Here is a 26,576-nt window from a genome sequence, read left to right on the forward strand (position 1 = left end):
CACCCAAAACCTAGTAAAGTTGAATATACCCATATCCTAGTAGTTCTGTTGGAGCTACTCAATTCTACTGTTGTAGCATGACAACATCCATGAACAATAAATGAATGAACATAGCTGTTTTCTTAAAAAAAACTTTATGCATATAAATATTTTTAATGTGTTTACATATATATTTATATGTGTGTATATATGTACACACATATACACACACACAGTTGATACTCATTATTCATGGATTTGTGAATTTACATACTTGCTAAAATTATCTGTAGCCCTTAAGTCAATAATTGTGGTACTTTCATGATCATTTGCAGACGTGCGTAGAGTGGTGAGCAATTCTGGGTGCCCGATGTGCGTGTTCCCAGCTGGTGTTGCACGAGGCCATCGCTTTCTTTCTTGCTTGCTTTGCTTTCTTGTTTCAGCTGTCATGCTGTAAATAAATGTCCTTTTCACAGGCTATTTTCTGCCACATTTTTTACATTTTGTGCTTTCAGTTGGTGATTTTGCTGTGTAAAGCGGTCCCCAAGTATAGTGCTGAAGTGTCGTCTAGCATTCCAAAACAGAAGAAGGCTGTGATGAGAATGCTGTAACCAGAGGCTTGCAGGAACCTAACCCTGTGTTTCCCTTAGGAACAGTAGTTTAGTATTCACTAATTCATCGTTTGTAGTGATGTTATAAAACATAACTACTGCAAAAACAAGAATTGGCTGCATGTGTGGTTGTGTACATATGTACTTACATGTATTTTATATTCATATATATTTACATTTATGATTATAGGTATATATTTATGTATTTCTTTTAAGTTAAAAACGATTAGCACAGGGCAGAGGAACCTGCGGAAGAGCCTGCCAAACGGGGCTGGGTAGTAGGGTTCAGCAGAGGTGGACATTTAAAGGACATAGGTGATAAACCATATCAAAAGCTACAGGAAAGGGCCCAGGAGCAGCCTTTGAATTTGTGCGTTTATCTTCCATGCTTTCAAATTCAGGTCACAAGAGAGACATGTCCTTATCTCTCCCATCTTCCATGTTGGGTGGGAGACCCCGGTGTGCTCAGTCCACTCAGTTCCCTGTGGCTACTGGCCGTGGCCGTGACTGTAGCTTGGTTGCTTTGTGGACAGGATGCTCTGGCTTTCTCTAGAGAAGCAGCAAGAGAGGCTTGGGTTAGGCACTCTGGGCTTTGATGGGAACGTAGCAACAACCTCTTTCGTCCAGGTGGGCTTTAAACCACATTGTTCAGTAAGCTGAGCTGGTCTTTGATCAACAGCCTTCCAGCCCAGGCTCCCTTTCCTTTCCAGTCCTTTCTCTGGTTCCTCTCACCATCTCCAGGACCTCATTTCTAGCCATTTGTCAGCAAATCCCAATTTAGCTGTTTGCTGAGAAGACTTGAGATGTTACCATCACAATGTAACAAACTCTTAACATGGAGAGCCCTTCAGGACCTAAAGGAGTTCATTTTTGATGGTGTAATATGAAAAATTATAGGTATTGAAGGAGTCTGGAATTTCAAAGCTGTTCAGTTTCAGGCATCTCTCTCTCTCTCTCTCTTTTTTTTTTTTTTTTTGAGATAGGCTTTTGCTTTCTCAGTCAGGCTAGAGTACAGTTGTGCAATCACAGCTCACTGCACCCTCAAACTCTTGAGCTCAAGAAGTCCTCCTGCCTCAGCCTCCTGAGTGACTAGGACTACAGGTACACACCACCACACCCAGATAATTTTTAAGAATTTTTTGTAGGCACGAGGTCTCACTGTGTTGCCCAGGCTGGTCTCGAACTCCTGACCTTGGCGATCTTCCTGCCTCAGCCTCCCAAAATACTAGGATTACAAGTGTGAGCCACCGCATGTGGCCTAGGCCTCTCTTTTGATGCATTAGGAAATTAAGATCCAGAGAGAGGAAGAGGCTTGAATCAGGGTCACAAAATAAGTCAGGGACTGGTCAAGACCACTGACAGGGTGCTCTCCGTGTACGGGTTCTGCCTGTGACGGAGCGGGGTGGACCCACCCAAGGAGAGCAGAGTACAGTCGCCTGAGGAAGAGCAAATGGATACTGGGTGGCCAAAGAACAAATGTCTATTTCCAAGGGCTTGGTGATCCCAACCTTATGCTTTACCCCAATATTGTGGGAAAACCCTGGGGAATCTCAATGAGCCCCCTCTCTTTGACACGGTGTGGAAATGATGAAGGGCTCGGTCTAAAAACTCTGAACTTCTGTAGAACCAGAAAGAATACTGCAATCCACAGTTTCATTTTAGAAACCCCATTCTGTTCCTTGGGGGTTGTAGGAAAATACTGAGGTTACCTGTGGGGGCGCAGAGGCAGAGATGCATCCGTTTCCCACCAGCTCAGAGCAATAGAATAGAAGAGTGAATATCCTCAGAACCTCCTGCTGTATTACCTGGGTTGGCATCGGGATTATTTCTAGATCTGAGGTAGGAAACTCCCCTTTGAGTCACAGATCTGTTACACAGATGCAGCACTCTGAACTCGCAGCTATCGGTGGCAGAGCAAGAAGCCACCTTTCCCTGTGTCTGTGTTGGATCACATTTGCCTCCTGCCTCTCACAGGGGCACGGTGGGGGTAAGTGAGATCACGAAAGTGCTCTGACTTCATCTGACTTCAGTCAGCCTCAAGTTGCAGTGAAGACACTATAAATGCCCTTTGCCTTGAACCCTCCGGAGGAAGGAGGGACAGGGAGTGGAAAGCAACAGCGCGGTGCCGTGACTCACCCTCTGGCTGTGGTTTCTCCTGGGCAGGGCCCTGCTTGGGCAGCAGAAGGGCCTCGCGAGCTCCTACTTTGGGATCCTGCACACTGTCCTGAGGAATTTCTCGTTGCAGTTTTCCAAAGCACAAAAGAACAAGGTTCCCTCTTCTGCTAACGGAGCTGTTTAACTATTTCCAAAGACATGGAGCGGGGGTGGGGGGGGGTGGCGAGAGAACACATAAAGGACTTCTCTGTTTAATATTTGTTTTTTTCCTAGGGGATGGGGGTGGTCCCTCCTCTCCCCATGAAAACGGTGTGCTGAGGGACAAGAGGGTTCACACCTACTCTTTAATGTTGCATCAGCATGAAGCCAGGAAACGTTAGAGCCATGAGACTCCTTGTGCTGTGACCTGGCCACTTCCTACATACATGTCAGCTTGCACACCGGCTACTTAACTGTCATGCATTTGAGATGCCTGTGCCCTTTCTGCTGCCTTTAAAAATTTCCTGAAATACTTTTCTGACTTGTACATTAGTTAGATTTCTTTCTTCCTCCTTTGCATCCAGTTTTTGTTTATATTGGCTGTGACTCTGATCTTCAGTTGAAAGCTAGGGGAAGTTGCAGATAGAGGTTTTCAGGATTTCTGAATATGAAATGCAAGGAAATTGCATAACATTGCAGCATTTCCTCTTCTTGTTGCTTGCTCATTGCCCAAAATATAGTAGTTCCTTCTAGAAGCTTGAAGAAATTTGGCAGATCCTACCCTCTGATGATCTATTGTGGTCTAGAGAGTCAGTGTTATCCTGATTTGAGGTTGAATTTTTCTTGAGGTCAAGCAACAAAGCTTCCTGAATTATAGCTATGGCAACAGTGTTTATGTAACACACAAATCAAAGTCCCAGCGCGGGGATGGGGGGCCACCAAATCAGTGTCAATAACCCCAGAAACATTTTGTTCATGCTTAATTCACCGGGTCCAAAAAGAAGTTAAAATAAGTGGCCTTACCCCTTCACTGGAAATCTGGGTGTAACCTACCACCTGCGTGCTCCAGGAGGAGCTGTTTCACCTTTTCTCTTGAAATCTCATCAGCTTAATTTGAGATTTCTCACAGAGACGTGCAGTAAGTGCCAGCAACACTCAAATTGTGAAAGCGTTGCTATAAGGATAATTTGCTCATCAGGGTCATTATGACCGAGACAAAGGAATGTTCATCCTATGTCTTAAGCCCGTTGTTCTTTAATCAGAAGCGATTACTTAGACGCTGAATGTGTGCCCAGCCCTATGTTAGATGCCAGGTAGACACCTCCCCACCCTCGCCACCTTGCCCCATGGAAGACTGACCTTGTCATCAAGGGATTGATTTGATTGGAGATTAGAAATGATGAGGAACGAAAAATTATATTTGGAGGTGCCAGAGCAGTGAGAGGTCAAAGGAGGGAGAGGTGAAGGGGCTCTGTAGCCATCAGGTAAGTTCGGAAATCTTTGTGGGGTAGGGAAAAGGGAAATAATATTTTTGAGCACCTTCAGGCACTGTGATAACTATGTTTAATTCTCCCAATACTCTCATCACTCTCATAAAGTAAATATTACTACTTAGCTTTACTTTACAGTGGGAAAACAGACTCAGCTATATTAATCATCTAAGGTCACACAGCTCAAAAGTGGTGGAACCAGGTCTTAATGACAAGTCTCCAAAGCCCACAGCATACTCCATCCGTCACCCGACTCTGCCTCATCCAGATCCGTTTTCCCCTGTTCTGGAATCTGTCCAAGGCCTACACAGGTGAAAGGGACAGGCTAACAATGCGTAGACACCAAATGCAGCTAAATTCATCAGCCCAGGAATGCCTGGGCTGCCTTCTAGGTGGGAGGGAGCTTAGTCCTCCATGTGAGAGTGACACTGGGCCAGCCTCGCTGCCTTAGTGGCCCAGGAAGAGCTCCTAACGGTCAGTTGTTTATATGCAGCTGAAATCTGTCCTGGGACTGCATCTGACCTTCATCTCTGCTCAGAACAGTAAGTCCCCCCTGCTCCCACGTGACCGCCCTTTCAGAGTTTGAAGACTGGTGTATTGTGGTATCTCGAAGACTTCTCTTCTCCAACCAAAGTTGTGGTTTAGTGAAGCACGTCTTGCAGGAGCAATGTGCACAGCAGATGAGAGCAGAGAGAGAGAGAGAGTGGAGGCAGCAAGAGCCCAGAGAAAGCCAATGTTGAGGTCCAAGTGAGAAGGCAAAAAGTCTGAGCTGGGGCTATAGAAAAAGAAACGGTGGTGAGGAAGAGGTTTCAGATATGTGACAGGACTGATAAACTTTGGAACTGATTGGATATGTGAGGTAGAAGGAAGGGGAAACTCAAGGATGGCATCAATATGGTTTCTTCCCCATTCTACTTTGTTGCACATTTCCCCCCTTCATTCTAGAATCCTCTACAAAGCTCAAGTAGACTTTTCTCTCATGCACTTTTTTTTTTTTTTTTTTTTTGGTATTTGTTGCAACTTTTGGCTGTACACAACAGAAGCACAGCTAACAAATAAAAATAAAAAGGATGTTATTGGTTCACTATGGGAAGAGCAGGGATGAGCTTCAGATATATTTAGATAAAAGGGCTCAAGCGACACCATCGAGATCCAGTCTCCCTTTGTGTCATGGCTCTGCCTCCCTTTGTTTGACCTTTTCTACTCAAGGCTTTGCCTATGTGGTGGCAGAGTTGGCTTCAAAATCTCCAGGCATGCATCCTGGCCTCTTAGCAACCCAAGGCCTCATTTCCAACAGTTGTAATAAAAAGTGTTAAAAGCCAGCATTGTTGCCGTGTTGGCCTGGGGCAGCTCACGTGCACCGTAGGGTGCAAGGTCTGGATCACGTGGCCAAACCTCAACATGGAATTAGGATCGGCCCCGCCCAAACCACGTGGACTTGGGAGGTGGCTCCCCAAGGAAGATGAGGGTGGTGTCCCTAGAAACAGAGGGGCATGGATGCTGAGCAGTAGTAGTCACAGGTGTCCGGAGTACTTTGTTTTCCCCAGCTGTACTGAGGAATAATGCAAAGAGATAAGCTCTTTGCATTCATAAAGTACAAAGCAGCAGGCAGTGCTTGAACCTGATGGAAAGGAAAGTTTATTTTTTTTATCATCATCATTGTCATCATCATGTTGAACAGCAAGCAGCAATTTATATTCACCGGCAGGAAGGCTTCTGGGGCTGTCAAAAGACTCTTTATTTAATGGCTTTAGGAGCTCAGGCATTTGGTCACTTTCTGCTGGGCCATTTTCTAAGAGACTGGCTGTATCCCGTGGTGCTTCTGGCTGCATAGGGGAGGGGACTCAGTGCCATCAAGGACAGGAACCCTTAGCCCTTCTTTCAGAACTCCCCGGTGGCACCTTGCGCTCTGAAACTCTTAGTACCATTTATTGTCATCTGATGGGTGCAGAACTAACGGGCAGGGGTGGAGCATAGAAAATAAATGGCCATGCGAGGGATTTGATAGCCTGAGTGAAGACAAGTAAGACAAATCTGTTTTCTGATAGTAAGGTCTGAGTTGTATATTTCCATTCCCTTGTAAGGTAACGATTCACAGAGAATTTGCCAGATGTTGGGAAGAATGAGACACAGTCACCTGGACACGGCAGATCTGGCTTTACCTTTTCTCTTCTCCATTGCACTGTCCTCATCAACTCCAGCATGGGGATTTAAAAAAGAATTATTCTTATTCTTTCTACTCAAAAACTATTCATCCGGTCCAGACTTTTTGAGTGGACCAGTTACTGAACCCTCCTTACGGATACTTCTTCAGGGCAAGAGCAAGGTCTTGACATTGGTCCAGGAATGGGCCATTGGGAAGTGCCATCGTATATGTATGCATTGGCTTCCCTTTTGAGAGCGCCTCCCTAAGACAGCCGGCAGAGGCAGTGCTGGTAGCAAAGGGGAGTATTGCGAGCTCAGAAACAGAAACGTGACCACAGCCGTCTTCTATTCCCTTGGGCACGTCTCTTCACTCAGACCGTGGTGATGAGAGGCCCTTTTCTGACGGCAGGAGGAGGAGCCTGGCCCCCCCAAGCTCTGTCCCTTGGAGTTGAGACACATCCATCTTTACTCCAAGCTGTTCAAACTGGTTTTATCCCGACGTGCTTCAGATTCAAACAGTTCCTTCCCAAAAGCTTTTCCAAGTATGGCCTGTGGCACACTCGTGAAAAGAGAGTTCCTCCTGATCCAAAAAAATCATCTCGATTATTGGGTTTTGTGGGTGGCATTCCACAGACCAAGGGTGTCTTACTCGTAATTTTTCAGGGGGTTTATTTAAAAGTTCCTAAATTTAGGCCGTTGTGAGAGTTTGCCGAATATTCTTATGTGGTGCTCTGCTGAGAAATCTGTCTGCCACACAGTCCTTGGCAACACTGCTGGCCATTTCTCTCTGTATGTGCTCACGGTTTTTAGGAAGGATGTTTTTTGGGCATCCTAAAGTGTCTCAAGCTGCTTGTGGTTTTCAGTCACTGGTGCACTTGTATTAATTGGAAGTTTGTAGAATTACTGTTATGTTTAAATTGGGTGGAAATTTTGTTCTTACATAATGATTGCATTGTTACCATTTTAATTACTGCTTAGCTTCTTTTGAGTTCTTTGTTAATTACCAGGCTGTTTTTCCGCTGGAAGGCAGGACTGGGTGGAGAAGTTGTGTGAAGTTGTGGTTGGGTCCAGGCTCTAGTCTAAAGGGCTCTGCCTAGTTCAGATCCTGGCTCTGTAACTTGTTAGCTATGGAACTGTTAAAAAGCTAATTAATCTATATGATGGCGTGAAATAGAGGCCGTGGTAGTACCCCAGAGACTTGAGGATGGAATAAACTAATTCATGTCCATGCTTAGTGTGGTGCCTGACACATAATTGGTAGTGAAAAAGTGGTTGGTGGTGGGTGGTTATTTTTATTTTTGATTGCTGTTTTTTTTAAAAAGTTGAGAACCAATGCTCTAAAAGTTGACCTTGGATTGTCTCCTTTCCTTTCCTTAGACACTTGATTAGTTTCAGTTGGTTATATTTCAATGCTAATGAGATCAATGCCACGGGGTCCCTCAAACTAGATTCCCATCCTTAGCCATGTATCCCATAGTGGGTAACCGTCCATCACCAGGAGAGGGCTTTGTTTTGTTTTGTTTTTTAAACAAAAAGTTTGAAGAAAATGATGACAGTGATGATGATAAAAGTTAATCTTTTGAAAATGCTTTATGGGCCATTGAATTTACATTCTATGTTCTGTGTTAAATATTTTATATCTGTTACTCCATTTAATTCTCATAACAACCCTAAGAGGGTAGGGAATGCTAGTGTCCCCCTTTTACAGATGGCAAGACTGAGGTCTAGGGATGTTAAGTGATGTGTATGTAGAACCAATAAATAATAAAGCTGGACTTTGAACCTGAGCAGCAGATTACTGCAGATGTGTCACCATGGATGGAAACAGTTCAAAAGAGCAAGCACTAGTGATGGTGGCCTCATGTTGTCACACAGAGGGAGGGGACAAGATGATGTCTGATGGTGTAGAACCAGCTTGTGCTGTGCTTTAAGATGTGGGCACGTAGCTCTATTCAGTCTGTCTCTACATTGGTGTATCAGGGGAACAACCAAGTGGGAGGGATTGAGATAGCCCAGACTACCTGGAAGAAACTTCAAGGACTCTTGGAGTTTGGGTGTGAGTTCAGGTAAAGATGGTGCAGTTTAGATTGGAGCATCAGTTTTAAATAAATCTGCCTGGGAACCTCTTCTCTAACACCTTCATTTTGTGCATATTTTGATCCCAAGTGTGGTATGGCCAAGTGCTAAGGTAGCTGTGTGTCGAAGGGAAAGGTTAGATTGTTTCATCTAATTATTGCTTTACTTATGTCTTTAATTTCTTGTTTTTTTTTAAAAAAAGCCTCTTTGTGCTCTCTCAGTATGGCTTGGATAATGGTAACAAAGGTTATCGGAGAAAAATTCTGGGACTCCAGATGACTCTGTGTATCCTCTCTTCATTCTCTAGGGACATGTAAATTGAATTGGCTCAGCAGTGAACAGAATTTATTGCAAAATCACATCTTGGTGCAGAGGAAGCATATAAAGGCTTTCTTCACCCCCCTTTGATTTATTAAATTTATTCCCATTGTAGCTTCTGGATAAGGACCCTTAGAATTGCGATGCCCTGTGATTTGTATCAGAGACCCACTGCCCTGCCCTGATGTTTATCTTCAGGATTGAACCCTGTGGTTCAGAGAAAATATGGAGTGTTACTTTTACGTTAGATGCCAGCTGGTTGCCTGGGTTAGTGGTGAATGCTCCAGGCTGGAATCAGAAGACCATTCCCAGTTTCATTTTCCCTCTGACTCATGGCAAATTCATTCTTCCAGTGACTCACTGCCTTAGCTGCCCATGGCATCTCATCACCTTTATCATCATCATCATCATCATCATCATCATTGTCATCACAGTGTCTTATTTATCATGTGGTTGGTGGTTAAGTGCTTGGGCTCTGGAGACAGACTGTAGGAGTTCCTGTCTGGACTCTGCCCATTTCCAGCTGTCTAGAGTTAGGCAAGTGACCTAACTTCTCTAATGCCTCAGTTTTCTCATCTCTATGCTGGGAATCATTGGGCTGCTGTGAGGACTGAACAAGATAATGCATACAGAATGCTTGGTATGGTGTCTGACACATAGTAGGGCTTTTGTCATCATCAATGCTATTAAATTATTATATCTCTTGTGATTATTCTGTGATGACTCCCAGATGGACCCTGATAAGATAAAGTAAACACATATAATTTCTCTTCTCTGGAAGCGTATATTTAAAAACAGATATTAATTGGCATGAACATTTAACAAATCTTTATGTACGATATTTAGCAGAAACAAAGTGTATAAAGCCAGAGGGCTAAGACACTTTAATATGGTAGATTTTAAAGTACGCTGGCTAAGCAGGACAGATAGGGACTTTAGCTGAAGCCGAGTTGTTGAGAAGGTGCATCAACTGTTTCAGTCTTCCCAGGAGCATTGTTTAGTGACCTTTGTCCCCTCAAGTTGATCCTGGAGAGTTGGGTTCTATACTGTTAAGGCAGACGCTCTTGAGAGGCTCACCTGGAAGCTTGCAAATCTGAGAGACTCTGCTAATCATCAGACAAAGCCATGGTTAAAGAGACCTTTTAGTTCAGGACATTGCTCTTGCCCCTGAACAACATCAGTCTGATGCTATGAGATCTATAGAAGAAGGATTGCCCAGAGCACACTGACCATTTCTAAAGGGTGAATTGGATGCCCTTTGCTTCTGCCATTACAGAAAGTATTTGTGAACCATAAAATCTGCCACACGAGTGGCTTGGTAGTTGTGTGCATTTGCCACTGCCTAGAAAGGTAAAAGGGGATTGGAACATGGCTGTAGAGGCAAGATAGAACAGTACACCACTTACAGCTCTGTGTCCTTAGATAAACTGTGTAACCTCTCTGGGTTCCATATCTGTCAAACTTGAATAACGCTAGACCTAATCCATGTGGCGATTACAAGGATTAGAGGTTGTCATGCGTGGCTCGTGGTAAGTGCTAGGTAAACAAAGCCATTCCTGCTTAGTGCTGTTACCGTGCCACCGTCTGGCCTCTGTGATGCTGAGGCCGCTCCCCTACTCTGGGCCTTCCTTGGAGAGCCTTTTAGTCATGCCGTCCTGGTGAGCATGGTTTGTTAGCTAATTTCAAAGCTCATTCTCTTTGGCTCATTTACCAAAACCAGACAGAGATTAATGGCCTGGCCTCAGAGGATCAGGCAGGCACATGTTTCTGGTGCCTGGGCTCGTTGGTCACGCTTCTCCAGTTCAGGCAACGCTTGGGTGTCCCAGGGAGAGGTCTCCGGAGACCCAGGAAACCTTGAAGGAAAGTAATTTGGTGTAAATTCACTTCCCAGTTAAGGAGGGCCAGAAGCCCTATATTTTACTATTCCTTCTGGATTTTGCCATTTATAAACAGAAGCAAGTTTCTGGATAGAATGTTTGGATTTAATGGGAGAAATGCAGTGATCAAGGATGGCTGAAAAAAATACTTGCCAGAATATGGTCTTTTCCTTTGTACTTACTTTATCCAGCTTCCCAAGGTTCGTGAATGCCAATCACCATGGACCGCTGGTCCTAGCCGATGCAGGGCTGCCCACTTCACTCACAGGCCACAAGGCCCTGCAGGGTCATTCACTGCTCCCTCTCCCGCCCTTCTCTGCCCTGCACTGATCACCAGCCACCCTGGCCTCTTCCCTTGGAAAAGCCATGCTTTTTCCCATCTGAAGGACCTGCATTTTTCGTGGGCAGTGGTGCCCAGGTCTTCCCAAGAAGTTCCTCTCTCATCATTCAGGTCTCCTGCAAATGTCACCTCTTCAGAGAAGCTTTTTTTCCCACCTCAGGTCCCCAATACCCCCCCCCCCTTTTTTTTAACTTTCTCTATTGGACTTATCAATATTTGAAGTAATCACATTGGTGCATCTGCTTGTTTCTGTTTTCTTCACCAATGGGAAAGTTCCACGAGAGCAGAGATTGTAGTTGTCTAGTTCATCTGTATTCTCAGCATTCTAGAACACTGCCTGCTTATAGTAGGCACGCCACAAATATGTGTCATGTGTGTGAATGAATAAACAAGTTAATGACAGTTGCACACAACTTTGGAAATCACCCATTCAAGAAGTCTTCAAGCGTTTCAAAGCCAGTATCCCCTTGTTTGATAGCCACATAAGTAAAACCAATAAAAGCAAAGAAAGGGGACGTTCGGTCACCTGGGGGCTTAGCTTCGCTCCCAACTCCTTGGGCAGTCCTTGTTTGTACAGATGCTGTGGAGCTCAATTTGCAAGCCATGATCTAGTCCAAGTTCTTCATTTATGTAGATGATGGCATGTTGCCGAGGGGGAACAGGCAACTGTGTTCCCTCTGTCACAGGTAGAAATTAAGTACAACCTCTGCGGCAGCCTCTGCCTAGATTTTTATCTTCCCCTCAAATTCCGTGAATATTACACGTTTCTTTTCCTGGTAGTAGAACCCAAAGCACCGGCTTTTGTGTTGTGCTGTTTCAGTATATTTCTCTTTCACAATCTCATCTGATGCTCACAGCAGCCCTGGAAGAAGTAGGCAGAGTAGCTATCACCACCCTCATTTTGCAGATGAAGAAGTTAAAGTTAGCAAGAGGAAGTTACCAACGGTGAAACCCAGGCCAGATCCAAATCTCTTGACTCCTAGTCACTAGAACTTTTGAGAGTATGCACTGATGTCTTTTCATTCATCGGACAATCCTCGTTAAGTGCAGAAACCTGTTCCCTTTGTCCTCATCTTTCTTGACCTTCAGTAAGTGGCTGTGCAGCTTTAGTCTTCTTTAGAAAATTAATGATAAAATGGGGTGATTTGTTACATTTAGAGTTTGATGATTCAAAGACCTTCTTGACTGGTTCCTTCAGTTTGCAGATGAGGCAGCAGAGACCCAGAGAGGGTAGGAGACTCCCCCAAGGGACACAAAGGGCCAAGTGGGACCTATTGCCCAACTCTTGACCAGCTGTTCTCAGTCATATCTCTTCACAGGTAAAAACCCCTCTTTGGGTTTCATGGCTCTCTTTTCAGAGATGCTTGACTTAGCTCCTTAGGGGTTAAATAAGTGGTTCTCAGTTGAGAGTAGCCATTACAATCACTTGGGAGAGACGTATGTGTTTTAAGTTATGATGATCAGCTTCGTGCCTTTTCAAACCTACAGAACCTTAACCACCAAAGAAGGGTTTGGGCAGGATGATTTTGTTTTCCTTTTCTAAGGCAGAGGTTTCATCTTATTTAATAGTGTCAGCATATCGGGGATGGGCACACCGTGGCTCACCGACCAAATCCAGCCCACCCTCTGCTGCTGCACGGCCTGTGAGTCAAGCATAGCATTTACAGATGAACATTTGCGATTGATTTGATGATAGGGAATACTAACTTTGAACCACATTTAAGCTAAATGTCATCCTCCGTCCAAAAAAAATCCATTCTTCTGATTGTTAGACTTGTATTTTAAAAAAATTATACACGATTATTATATTTTGAATTTTGTCAAAAATTTTGTGGCAATTTGTTTTCTCACTTATTATATAAGTACTTACATGATGTCATTGATTTTTGTTTCTTGGCCCACAAGGCCTAAACCATTTACTGTCTGGCCCTTATGGGAAAAGCTTGTTGACTCTTGCACTGTGCCATTGTCTGTTTTATATTGGGGCATTTTCCTTTTCTATGTTGGGGCACTTTATGTTTTTATGATTTATATAAATCATTTAATGGGCTTTTATTGTAAATGTAATATATCTCCCTGTAACATTAAAAAAGTAAAAAAGTACATACTCCTATTCCCCGATGTTAGTAGTCAGCAGTTTGTTCTGACTTTGCCACTAACTAGCTGTGAGGCATTAGTTAACCTCTTTAAGCCTCAGGTTCTCCATCTGTAAAACAGTGATATACTGGGAGGCCAAGGCAGGAGGATGGCTTTAGGTCAGGAGTTCGAGACCAGCCTGAGCAAGAGCAAGACCTAATCTCTCTACAAAAAAAAAAAAAAAACAAACCAAAAACCAGAAAAACTAGCTGGGTGTGGTGGTGCATACTTGTAGTCTCAGCTTCTCAGGAGGATGAGGCAGGAGGATCGTTGGAGCCCAGGAGTTTGAGGTTGCAGTGAGCTATGATAATGCTCCTGCACTCTAGCTGAGATGACAAAGCAATACTCTGTCCCCCCACAAAACAAAACAAACAAAAAAAATGATAATAACAGCTCCTGCCCTATAGAGTTGTTGTGTAAATTATTTGAGATAATTCATGTAAATTGTTTAGTAGATTACCTGGTACACAGTTAATGCTTAATGATTTGTAATTAATTTTTAAAATTTTCTCCTTTTTGTTTATGTACACACATAAGCTTATTTGCTTTTTTAAAAAGATGCAATACGATTTTTACACAATAAAGTTTCACAGAGGATTTTGGTGTACACATACTTAAGAACAGCTAAAGTAAATACTCAGAAGTGGATAATTATTGGAGGTGGTACATATCTGGGGGCCAGAAATTGCCTTCCATCTTATAGCACAAACTAGGGAAAAGGGAGAAGATACTGGTTTTCTACAGTGAACGTGTAGCATGGTATAAAGTGCACACAAATAAATTTTTATTTCTATTTTCCAGGTCTACAACTCGAACAAAGACAGTCAGAGCGAAGGGAGTAAGTATGCTTGGGGAATTTGCTTACAGCTAGGGCTGGGTGTGGGCTGTAAGAGGTTGCTGTTCTGGGGAGGTACCACCAGGAGGTGCCGTGGGCATGTTGGGTTGGCCCCATTTTCTGAGTGCGGTGTGAGCTGCTTCTACCCCGACTTTCTACCAGTGGCTCCAAAGGGGTGTTAAGGGTGCCTGGCTGTAAGGCTGTAATGACACCTTGCATTCAAATAACCCTTCACACTGTACACAGCATTCTCACGTACATTATCTCACTTAATCCCAGGTCTTCTTAAGACTATAGCTCTGATCACGATGCAAAAGTCACTTAAATACAATAATGCCTAACTTCGCAAGAGCTTCTTCATCCTGGGGGAAAGCCAGTGTTGCCCTGGCCTTGTGCGCATTCTCCCTCAAAGGTCTGGAAGAGGCACTGTCTTAGGTGATTTCTTAGTGACCGTTTTCTTTCTAGCCTCTATAGGAGGAAAGAATGGCGGTGGGGAGTTCTATAATAGTATTCCGCTTTGATAGAAGCCCCCAGGAAGCCTCTGTGGGCTATACCTTTCCCCTGCTGCTGGCTCTGAGCACTCTGCTTAATCATGATTTCCAAGGGCACCAGTAACCTTGTAGAGACAAAAGGACTAACATGAAACTGCTACTAGTCGACTGTTTGGGCTGATTCCCTGCTGGATGCATAGGAGAAAAGACAAATTCTTTCCAGGTTGCTGCAAGAGTACAAAGGAAATCCTGTACCCTTGCCTCAGATTTGCTTTGTAAGATCCACTTGGAAAAAAGGATTCAAAATTAGCCCTACTGTGAATTCCAGTAGCGTTAGGAAAATCAGTAGAACAGTGCCTTTTCATGTGGACAAAAGGGGAAGCTATTTTTTTCTGAAAGTTATTATAGAACAGAGATTTTTCCTCCTTTCCTTCCCTTTAAAATATAAATTTTACTAGGTGTTATATATAAAATATCAAGTCATTTGAAATGGTTGTCATTGATAGGTTGAAAGGCTTTTATGAGAGGAAGAAATGTTTTTTTCCCTTAAAAATTGAACAAGGGAAAATTTTTTGCTATTCTAGGAAACAAGTCATTTCCCCCCGCTCTGGATCAGGTAGGATTGTTTTAGAACATCTGAAGTCAACTCTGGCTAACTGAGGCAACATTACAGCAGTAACAGTAACGAAGGAATATGGGAGGCTGTAAGGTAACTCACAGTAAGGTAGAAGAGCTGAAGAACCAGGCTTGAAAACAAACCTGCTCTGGAGACCCAGGGACCAATGAGAAGGGTCTTCTGAACAGTGTTTGCAGGCTGATCAAGCTCTGCTGGTTACAGTCCTTGCCTCACCCTTCTGAAGATTCAGACTCCCAGGGAAGATAGCGTCAAGTTGGTCGAACTTGGGCCCACCCAGGGGAAAATTGCACACCTCGACAGACAGGTTCAAGAGTACTGAACAATCCATTTGCATGGAGTTTCTCATGGCAACAAAAAAAGGACTACACAAAATGGGAGCAGGGTAGTTTCCCGGAGGGAAATCAGGGAAGGCACCAGGACCAGAGGGGACGGATGCCAAGCAGGCTACAGGAACAAATGCCCACACCAGGCCCCAACCTGTGACACACTGCTCGCTGCTTCCATAATAAAGGGCCCCAGAACTGGGGAGGAGATGCATGTGAATAGATAAACCCCCCTGCTCATAAGTTCACCTGTGACTTGTGACCTTTGGAACCTGATTCTCTCTGCCTGAGATAAGTGCCAGTAGTTTTGAAGGACAGCATGATTCTCTTTCTGGGCATGCCACCTGGTTCTGCCATGTCTGCCAGGCATTTTAGGAATATGTTTTGGAACCCTTAAAAAAGTGACTGTCCTTTGACCCGACAGTTGTCCTAAAGAAATAGAGTGCAGAGATGTTTGTGCAACAACGAAATTCTTTGGAGCATTGGTGATAACAGCAAAGAATTAGAGACAATATAAATATCCAGTGGGGAGCTGGTTAAGTAAACTATGGAACAGCACAGCACCTTCAAAAAAGAACAAGGGAGATCTAGATATATTTACAGAAATGGCACCCAGAGTATATTGTCAGTTGAATTCTTTAAAAAATTAGGCTATCAATGCATATTATATAAATACCTGATTATAAATATAAATTATTTGATTCATTTAGATATTTGATAGAAAAATCTGGAGATTAATTATCATCAAAATCTTAATTGGGATGGAGGGTGGATTATTGGGAGGCGTTGATGACCGTCTACTTAAATATTTCTGTGTAGTTTGCAGTGTCTACTATGAGCATATATTTTCCAATAATGGCTATGAAAAGGTAGCATTAATTGACCACTTACTATGGTGTCAGACACTAGGGATGTTTTACATACATTAGCTCATTTAATGCTTGCAACACCCTATGACATAGGTACTTTTGACTTACCTTGTAGCTGAGGAAATCGAGGCTAACAAGCTCAGGGTACACAATTTAGTCTAAGTTCTATCTTACACCCAAAGCTCTACTGTTAAACGCAAGAATATTCTACCTCCCTTAAGAGAAGAGCACTACAAAGTGTTCTATTTTAGAAAACAGAAATACTTTGCTTTTTGTATCCCACAGAGTGAGGAGAGCTGCTTGCCATGGGTGTCTAACAATTCTTCCATTGCTTACCCTTTCATCTAGCAAGCAGGAGGGAAAAAAAAATGCGTTAAAAAAATATTGGCCATTTTTTCAGGAATAGTTTAGACAGGAATTATTTTTCTAAGGTATTATGATTCATTGATTTCCAAGCTGGCAAGACCAGAGGAGTGGTCTGCATTGGTGCTTCCTCGCCTTATTTGACATTCAGACCCCTTTTCCACGTCATGCAGGTCCTTGGCCCCCTCCCCCTTGAGGTTGTGCTCCCAGTGTCTGCTGATGGCAGGAATTCGTGATTTCGCCCCGCACTCACACCCATCGGGATCCTCTGCCACAGGTGGCACTATCGCCCACGGTCAGGATTGTCCTGCAGCCCTTTCTGTTTATGCCACAATCCAAAGTCAGTCCGATGGGAATTGAAGAGTGGCACATGGCTCCTTTCACCAAATTTCAGACGTCCAAATTCCAGGTGTCTAGCATTTTCCTTTCTAGAAAATGTTTTGGTGGGAATTCAGACGCAAACATTTTATCACAGAGCCAGAATGTTTTAAAGGAGAAGACAGCAAAAGGAAATTCCTTTGGGGACCCTTCTGAGTGTGTTGCTTTCATCTTGAAGTTTCTCTCAGGGCATACAGCGCCTGTCGGGTATGAGACAGGGCCATAAATAATGTCCATCAGCTGCTGGTATTTTCCAAGTGACCCAGTTGCCAGGGAAAGGATGGCAGCAGATAAATACATGCACATTTCTTTGCAGAGCGTTTTCCTCTCCTCTTTTCTTCTCTACTCTCAGTTGCATCTCAGATTCGGAGGATTGAATTCATCGCACTCCCCTGTTCGTGGCACGTTATCTCCACAGGCCCCTGGGTTCCTTTGTTTATCCTTTCATTTTGTTTCGTTTCATTTATTCATTCATTTAATTCTTTTCCCTGCTCTTAACTCGTTTCCTCCCCTTTCTCCCATCTTTCTAATGTATACTTATAAAATCTATTCTTGGAAAATGTGTTCTCTTTTATCTACCTGGGCTCTTCGGTTATATAAATGGGATGTGTCTTGTTCACAGTTTCTCACTCTGTTCCCTCCGCATTGTGTTAGGAGCCACACGTGTCACTCTGGGCCATGGCTTCATGGTGTACGACACTGTGTATGTGTTTTTGTAGAGATGTGCTCCATCCCCTCATGCCTCCAACACCTCATCATCTCTGACAACACCACAACGAACATCCGTGTGCGTGTCCTCCGTGTGAGAATTTCTTTGGGAGAATTGTTGGTCAGAGGGTGTGTGTACCAGCTCTACATGCAAAGGTCTCCATTCTTGCCAGCTCTCGCCATTGTTAAGCTTCCTATTAATAATTTTTTGTCAATCTGATAGGTACAAAATGATACTTCATTGTTGTTTTAATTTGTATTTCTCTGATAATTAATGAGTTGGAGAGTCTCTTCAGATGCCTATGAGTTTACTGGGTTTCCTCTTCTGCTAATTGCCCAGTTCACATCATTTGCCCATTCTTTAAAAAATTTCAGTTATCATCATTTTCTTGTTGATTTGTAAAGTTCCTTCTATAGTCTAGGTAGTAATCCCTTGTGAGTTTTAGATATTTTAAATGTATGTTCCAATCTTGTCATCTGACTATTAATCTGTGTGTTCTTCTTTGACTATAAAGCCTTACTTTTTATATGTTCAAATTCTTTTTTTTTTTTTTTTTGCCTTCTGGTTTATGATTTTCAAGTATTTTGTAGAAGTACTTTGTATTTTGAAGAAGTACTTTCTGACCCATGTCACAAAGAGATGAAGCTATATGTTCTTTTATTGGCTTTGTGAGTGTGTCACGTTTAAGTTCCTAATCCAGCTGATACCTGCCATTGCCTGTGACGTCTCGTGAAGATCTAGTTGTATTTTTATCTGTGTGAAGGTCAGTTTTCCCACCAGCATCTGTTATAAACTATCCATTCTTTCCTGTGTTGATTTGATGTGCCAGCTTTCTTGTATGTTGGGTTTACATCTCTGAGTCCTGTCTCTGAGCCCTTTATTGTTTCTTTGGTCCATTTAACTATTTTTGTGCCGATACCTCTCCATTTTTAATATGACTTTGAGGCAAGTCTTAGCATCTGGTTGTTTAAGTCTCCTCTCTTTACTTTCCTTTTTAAGGGTTGACTTAGCTATTTGTGGGCCTTTAGCCCTCTTTATAAATTTTATAATAAGTTTGATAAGTTCCTCAAAAAATAAAATTTTAATGTGGGATTGCTTTGACTTGTACAGATTAATCTGGGGGAAAATTGACAGTTTGATAATAGTAAGCCATCTCCTCCAGGAGCTTTGAATGTCTTTCCATTTATTCAGATGGCCAGCGTTCTTTATTAGAATTTTAGTTATCTGCCTAGAGGTCTTGTGTGTTCCTGGCTAAATTAATCCCAAAATATTAAATTCAAAAACCAACCTGGTATTTTTCCCTGTCCTGTGAGCCTCTCATGATAGATCCTACTGCAAACAGGGAACCTTCCTGGGTTTGCTCCTAGAATGTCAGGAATGTACATCAGTGTCACCGAGTTCTCTAGTTGGTCAAACTCTTACCGACCAGACCAGAGAAGGGAAGAGAGAAGTGGGAGTGCGGATAGGAGAGAGGAAGAAGGTAGGGTTTGTTGCTTCTTAAGCTGCTTTACTGAGGAAGTGATCGCTGTCAGTGTCAATTATCTGGTCATCTGATACCTGTCATTGATTCGCCCCCGTTATTATTAGAAAGAACAGGACTCTGTGCAAGAGCCCTTCTCCCATCCTACTTTCTGTGGCTCCCTTTGCCATCTTAATGCAGAGCGCCTGAGTCTTCATGTCTCGTTGCTGGCCTTACCTTTGGCTGCAGTTGTGAGATTTATTCCCCAAAGATTCTGAGAACTGGTTCGTTTTCCTTGGAAACGAGCCCAGGTCAGAAGCAGGCAGAGAATCCAGAAAGTGGCCTGTTCTCAGCCCAGGCTGCTGTGTCCTGTAGTCCCACCGGAGGGAAGGTTAGAAAGCCGAGAACTTGTCAGGGAGCACAGAACAGGCCAGTGAGAGAGAGTAAGGGAAGGGCTTGCTTTCCTAGTGTGTGAGTTGGTCTTTTCCAAGTTTGACATTTTAAATAAATAACAAATGTCACTGCCTACTTAAGTCTAAAAAAATTAGCCTTGTTTACAGGAATGCTTCCCTCCTACTGCTTCTCCAGCTGTTTGCAAGCTGAAGTCGGACAGATTGAGGCAGAGAGAGCTCAGTCTCCTAATCTTGACTTCATGGTGCCACTTCTTTCAATGTGGGTATTAACTCAAATTCCATAGGTTAATTGGGATATATATATATACACATATATATAAAGAACTTATGGATATAATTGGGAGATAGATAGATAGACATGAATGAATATGCCCAGGTTGCTCCAGGCCTGCCTTTTCACATGTCAGGGCCTGGCTCAGCACTGTCCCTCTGCCTTTTCACAATGGCGTTGCTGTAGTTCACTCTGCTTCCACACTTCTGCCCTTGTCGAGCATTTCCCTGTTGGCTCCTGCCTGAACCTTTCGCTGGTTGAAGCTGCGGGAGTCCAGGGTTCCTGTAGCTCTTCATTCAAGGAATACCTCTGGGAGTCCTTAGGGGGAGGTGGCCCTGAGCTTCGTGAGTGCTGAGGGGTAAGGACACTCACAACCAGAACACATATCTGCCCTTAAAACGTATATGATCACTGTGGAGGTTCAGACCACTGGGTGACAATAGACAGATGGCCCAATTACATTGTGTGGGTGTCCGTCATTGTCATGCTATCTACAGATATACCCAGTGTGCAGATAAAATGCCCAGAGCTAATGGATTTGAGAGTGAGCTCTCAGAATGGGATCCCCATGTGAGCTAGAAACTCTTAAAAAAAAAAAAAAAAATAGAAACTTCCTACCTTCCCTCCTCTCCAGAAGAAACTCTTAACAGCTCCTCTTTGCTTTCAAGTCTAAATCCGGTCCATTCCTTCCAGTTCGTTTTAAATCTAGTGCTTTTATAAGAGTCCTTTGTGATTGAACAATGCTGAAGAACCGACTGCAATTTGCCAGTTTGTCACTCACACTGGGAGGTGGGGGGAGAGCAGCGAGTGGGGGAAGAAAGCTCTGCACAGAGCTGGGGTGGGGACCTCGTCGTCCGCAGGGTCTGGGCATTGAATCTCTGGACCTCTCTCCTAAGCAGGTTTAAAAATACGTATTTTCTCTTGTTATAAAAATAACATGAACTCATTGTAGAATACTGAGGAAATACAGCAAAATGATTTTCAAAAATTTGATTAAGAAAGCGTCTGTAATACCATTCCCAGAGACATTTCCTTCTTGCTTTCCTTTCACGATGTCTCACAGGTATTCTGTCAATGTCAACGCGTATTTTGACTTAATTGACATCATACTGAATATGCCTATTTGCATTCTGCTTTAAAACATTTACAAGCATTTTTTCCACGTCAAGAAAATTGTTTATAAATCTCATTTGTAGTGGTTGTTTAATATTCTGTCACAGGATGATATCCTAATTTGTTGGACCATTTCCTGTCATTGGACTTTAATGTCCTTTCCGGGTTTTTGCAAAATGAATAACATTGGCTTAAGTTATTCATAACTTTAACATGGATCAAAGACTCTTTGGGTAGATGCTGCTGTGTGGATTGCAGAGCGGTGTTTCCATGGAGGGAACTGTGTGAGCAGGGTCGGTTAGCATTCGGGCTCTGCAACCTTGGAGGGGTGCTGGGTCTCTCTGAAGTTTCCACTTCCTTTCCTGTAAAACACGGATGATAATTCAATGAGGTAGATACCTCATAAATTCATTGTGAGGGTTAAAGTTCAGCACAGTGTCTGGCGTATTAGTTAGTAAGTACCTGATTACTCTTGGTTATTATCCTTTTCATCATCTGGCCGTGTCTATTACTCCCTCAAAGAAAGGAAAAGCCCACTGGAAAGGAAAAGCCCACTGGAAAGGAAAAGCCCACTGGAAAGGAAAAGCCCACTGGATCAGCAAAAAAGGGAGCGAGGAGAAGAATGAATGAAGATAGACAACACTGCCGTGTTATTTCTCAGTCTTGGTGCCTTACGGATGTTAGCCCATTTCATCCTGTGACTGTACTTCTCAAAGCAGGATAGGCACACCACTGGTGGGGAACAAGACCACTTGACATAGTGCTAGAAAAATAGTTTAAATTACCATTTAGGTTTCTATGTTTATTTTAATGTATAGTGGGCGGAGCGTAGGTACTTGTAACCTCCCTGATTTTATAATGTTCTTGTCGAGCACAGGGGTTGACTTTTTCAGTAAAGGGCCAGATAGTAAATATATTCAGTTTTGTGGGACTATTCAACTCCACTATTGTAGTGTGAAAGCAGCCAAAGACAATATGGAAATGAATGAGTGTGGGTGTTTTCCAATAAAACTTTATTTATAAAAGAGGCAGTGGTGAATCTGGCCCAGGGATTATAGTTTTTTCACCCTTGCTTGGCTAATACAAGGTTAAGGTTTTAAAAATTAGTCTATGTAAGATGGCAAGAGGTTTTGGCAGAGAGTAAGGAAGCATAGTTGAGAAATAGTGGACCTCATGTTCAAACTCTAGCCTGCCTGATTGCCAAGTTCATTTTTTTTTCTCCTGCTACTCTTGATAAAAAATATGAAATCTTTGCTGTGTTCTGCCATCTTGTCATATGTGGCCAACCCAGTGGGGCTGGAAGGAATTTCATCATCAGCCACCAGCATCCAGCCCCCTGGTGCCATGCTGTGTTCCTTCTCAGGGAGCTTCCTTGCTGGGAGCCATCAGTGGTTCCTCAAGTACCTGTGCACAGGTGCTGGGACAGCACGAGTCACATGATTCAGTGACTCTAGCTTCCCAGAGTTGGACCCTTATCATAGCCCACTACCCTCCCACAGGGATTTGGCAACACAACAAAAGCCACTTTCTGTGTTGTTTCTGTTACATGCACTGAGCATTCTTCAGGCTGTCGCTCAGAGCAAACTCCCTGATGGTGTTTTATGCAGGCTTACCTTGTTTTATGAGGACAAGAGTGAGGACCAGGAAAGGAGATGGGGGGACATGATGGGACATCATTACTGTGCCCATTGCCATGCCTCTGATTATGCCTTCCCTTCATCTCTGTGCCTCAGCTTCCCTTGATCTGTAAAACGGAAAAGGAGATTTATTCTTGAAGATCGCAGGGAGAGCCTTGCTAGGGTCATGTGGCCACTATTTTTAAAAGATGTCTAAAGCTTTCAGCCATCACCAAAGGTTTACAGTCTTATGAAAGCAGCAGAAGGCAGAAAAGAGGATTTTTTTCCTTTTACTTCTAGTCACCTTCGGCCTTTTGCTGCCAGAACACCCACGGCTGAGAGGAAGGAGGAGGCAGCCGCTGGTAACCAGGATCCTTTTGGGATCAGAGCCATCCAGAGTCTGCCAGGTCTCTACTGGTCGGTGGCTTATAAATAGAACATTTCCCCTTTTAAACCTGAGAAGGATGGGAGGCATTAATGGGCACGGCGGCCTGGCCTCCTGTGCACTGGCCCACGCGGCAGTCAGCTGAGTGCAGCGTCCCCTCCAGCTTTCCATCCTCGCCTGCCAGGGCCGGGCTGATGGAGGACAGGCACTCCAGCTCCCTCCCTCGCCTGCCTTACTTCCAGCTCCTCCGCCCCCAACCCACCCGCTTGGGCCCTTTTTCTTTCCTCCTCCCTTCCGAACCGTGAAGTTTCTGTGGCCACCACTTTCATCTTCTGAGCCACAGGCGGGGGAGATGCTGTAACTCTAGCTCGCCCTAGGTGCTGACTTTCTGCACCTGGCTTTTCGTTATGACTTGCGTGTGCAACACAGTGGCTGTGGCCCGAATTGAGCTCGAATTATATTTAGTTGAGCAGCAACACCCCAGTTCTAGACTAGCCCTAGCTGGGGAGGGCGGGGGGAGGCTGGGGAGAGAAGTAGGAGAAGGAGCAGCTTGTTTTCTCAGAGACTCTGTTATTTGAGTTCCCAGCTGTTTGGTTCGGGGAGACCCTGCCCCCCAAAGATATGACTGGTGGTGGTGCTCTTTGGACTTGCCTAGACTATCAGAGGCCTTTCTGCGTGTCCTAAAAGACACTTAGCGAATCCCTCCTCTCTCCCAGACGGCTTTAGACTGACAGGTGCAGCCAGTGTGTGACTTTGCCATGGCCTAATATCCCCCTTTCCCTCAATGACGTGGGCTCTGTACCGACAGCAGGCTGCGGCCCGGGCAGGTGTGAGCTAGCCTGTGGCATCTCAGCTTGGGCTCCAGCCAAGCAACAGTGAGAAGGTCCCTGGCTGCATCTTTAACTCCTAAAGCCCCGTGCAAGGGGCTGTTGAGACAGAGACTGAAAGATTTCCCCCACTGCCACCAAGTGCAAGCTTCCAGTTATTATAGTTAATATTTGGTTTTTTATTTATTTTTATTTTATTTTATTTTATTTCAGCTTATTATGGGGGTATAGTTAATATTTATTGATTACATACTGTGTAGTTGGGCAATGTGCTAAGTATTTGACATACATTATACCATTTGAGTCTCATAAGAACTCTATGAGGTCGATAGTATTATTGACCCCATTTACAGATGTGAAAACTGAGGCTTCATTCTGAGTGCAAACTTGTGGTCACTCAAGGTCACTCTTTCCCATCCTGATCGGAGTTGTTGTCAGAGCATGCAACCCACACTCAGCGTGTAGGATTTAGCGTGAAGTACTATTATCCACAGCAGAGAGGTGCTGAGTAGTGGTCAGGAGTGTCAGCTCTGGAGTATTGCACACGCGGGCTAGAATCTCAGCCTCATGACTTACTGAGTGTGCGACGTTGGGAAATTAATTTCTGCAGGCCTCTGCTTCTCTATCTGTAAGATGGGGAAAGCTTTAGTACCTAGATGCTTATTTTGGGGGGAAGATTAAACGAGATCAGATGGACGTCCTTCGCTCAGTGGTGCCTGGTATTATCAGCAAACAGTAAGTGTTGCCTTCCACTGTTGTTGTTATCAGTAACATCATCATTATCCCAAGCCAGAGCCTGTTTCTATAAAAGTGAGACACCGTACAGTCTCTTCAGAGTCCCTCCGGATGCCTGCACAGGCAGCGCCTTGTTTAGTTTTCACGGCACCTGCGTCTCACAGGTGAGGAGGGTGGATCAGCGAGGCCAGGTGTGCCCGTGTCACACAGTCAGCACGTGGTGACGCCTGTGCTGAAATCTTGGCCTCTGATTCCGAATGCCGTCTCTTTCCTCGCCCTTTGCTGTCTCCAAGTTTGTTGTGACCAAAAAATATTTAAATCGAACCTCGAGCATTTCAAGGTGGGAGGACAGGTAAGTAAGTAAAGGCAGGAAAGGGATCTTGATGGGCAGAGGCGATTGGTGCTCTGTCTGCAACTCTGCCGCCTTCAGAAAGCTGGTGAGGATCTGTTTGGGTTGATAATTCAGTTCAAAACCAACCAGGCCTCAAGGCAGAAGGGAATCGAGGCCACTGGGCTATAATTCATTCTTGGGATGAGCAGATCCCCACGCAGGGGACACATGGTCCTGATTAGGCTGGTGGGTGTTCCCGCAACGTGCGCTAAGCCGTGCTCTTTCACTGCTGCCCTGATTTGGAATTTTAAGGTGGACTGCGAGATTGCGGACGTAAGAACCTGCAAGGAGACCTCTCTTCCCTCCCGAGCAGGTCTGTAGTCCTCAGCCTGTGCTGTGCAAGAACACTCTTCACAGCTGTCTGAGAGCCCCCTTGACTCAGGCTGAAAGCTGGGAGGTTTATTCCAGACCAGGAAAGGATTTTGTCTCTTTTCCTACTACCTACTTTAGTGTCTTTACTGTATATCTCCTGCAGCTTATTTTTCTGCGTGTTTGCCCCAGAAGCCATGGAAAAGAGCATAGGTGCCTGTGTCTCTGGCAGGCTGATGAAGAGGAGTCCAATGAGCAGTGTTCTTGCTGGGCGGTTGGGGGACGAGTGAGATCCCTGTCGGTCCCGTCTGCCGCGTGCTTTCCCCCGCAGGGGCCTGAACTCTCTAAGGTACCATGTTCAGCCAGCTGCTCACCACTCAAGGCTCGGGAAGTGGAGACTTTTTACCTATTAGGTCCTGGTGTCTCAGCTGGTGAAAATGCACTTTATATTTGTTCCTTCATTCAGGAAATATTTATTGAAATATGGTAATGAACAGGCAGATTGTCTCTGCTCTCATGGAGCATATACTATTGACAGAAACTGACAACAGTCAGCAAGGAGGCAAAGGTATAATTTCAGGTGGAGAGAAGTACTGTGAAGAGATAAGAGCTCCGGGATAGAGAGTAAGGGAAGAGGTGGCTATTAAATATTTTAGATACCTGGAGCAGGGATGGCTTCTCTAAAGAGGTGACATTTGAGGAGAAACTTGAACTAAAAGGGAGGGAGGCATGTCAGGAGTTGGCAGGGGAGTGTTGCTGACAGAAGGACCAGCAGGTGCAAAGGCCCTGAGGTGGAGGGAATGAACTAGTTGTGCTCTAGGAATAGCAAGAGGTCAGTTGTGACTGGATGGGAGGAGGCTGGGGGAGAGCGGGCAGGTAGGCTGGGGCTAGGCCATGTGAGGCTGGAGAGAAGATGGCATTCTTAGCCCCATGAGACGTCATTGGGGAGTTGTGATAATGTGAATGACATTAGCTGATGTATGTCTTTAAAAGATGACTGTGGTTATTGGTGGAGAGAAAACTGTAGGGGGCAAAAGTAGAAGCAGTTGGGAGACTATTGCAGCAGTCCAGGCAACAGGGGATTGTGGCTTGGATCAAAGTATTAGCAATGGGTATGGTGAGGAGTTGTTGGATTCTAGGTATGTTTTTAACTTATTACTGACAGCCTTGGCTAACAGATTGGATGTGTGGGGTATGAGAGAGGCAAGGAATCAAGGAAGACTTTGTTGGAACAGGATGTCTTGCTGGTGGAATATGGTACCCTTCTATCTTGTTCTTTCAGCCAGGTTGAATGTAGTACCTGGTCTGGGACACATTAGGACATTAGCTCCCAAATGTGTTTTTTGTGTATTACCTTCATGAGTGTTTTTACATATACATATACCA

At 44.2% G+C, this 26,576-nt stretch overlaps 1 protein-coding gene across 3 annotated transcripts in view; it reads left to right on the top strand.

Annotated features, from left to right (window-relative positions):
- Positions 1-26,576, top strand: part of ARHGAP26 (Rho GTPase activating protein 26) — a 378,528-nt gene that overhangs the window by 187,619 nt on the left and 164,333 nt on the right. For all 3 annotated transcript variants that reach the window (XM_069484154.1, XM_069484152.1, XM_069484153.1), the window contains exon 12: positions 13,868-13,904. In XM_069484154.1, coding sequence (XP_069340255.1) covers positions 13,868-13,904 — 37 coding nt within the window. The remainder of the gene's footprint in view (positions 1-13,867; positions 13,905-26,576) is intronic.

This window comes from Eulemur rufifrons, chromosome 10, assembly GCF_041146395.1.
Source record: "Eulemur rufifrons isolate Redbay chromosome 10, OSU_ERuf_1, whole genome shotgun sequence".
Taxonomy (NCBI): domain Eukaryota; kingdom Metazoa; phylum Chordata; class Mammalia; order Primates; family Lemuridae; genus Eulemur; species Eulemur rufifrons.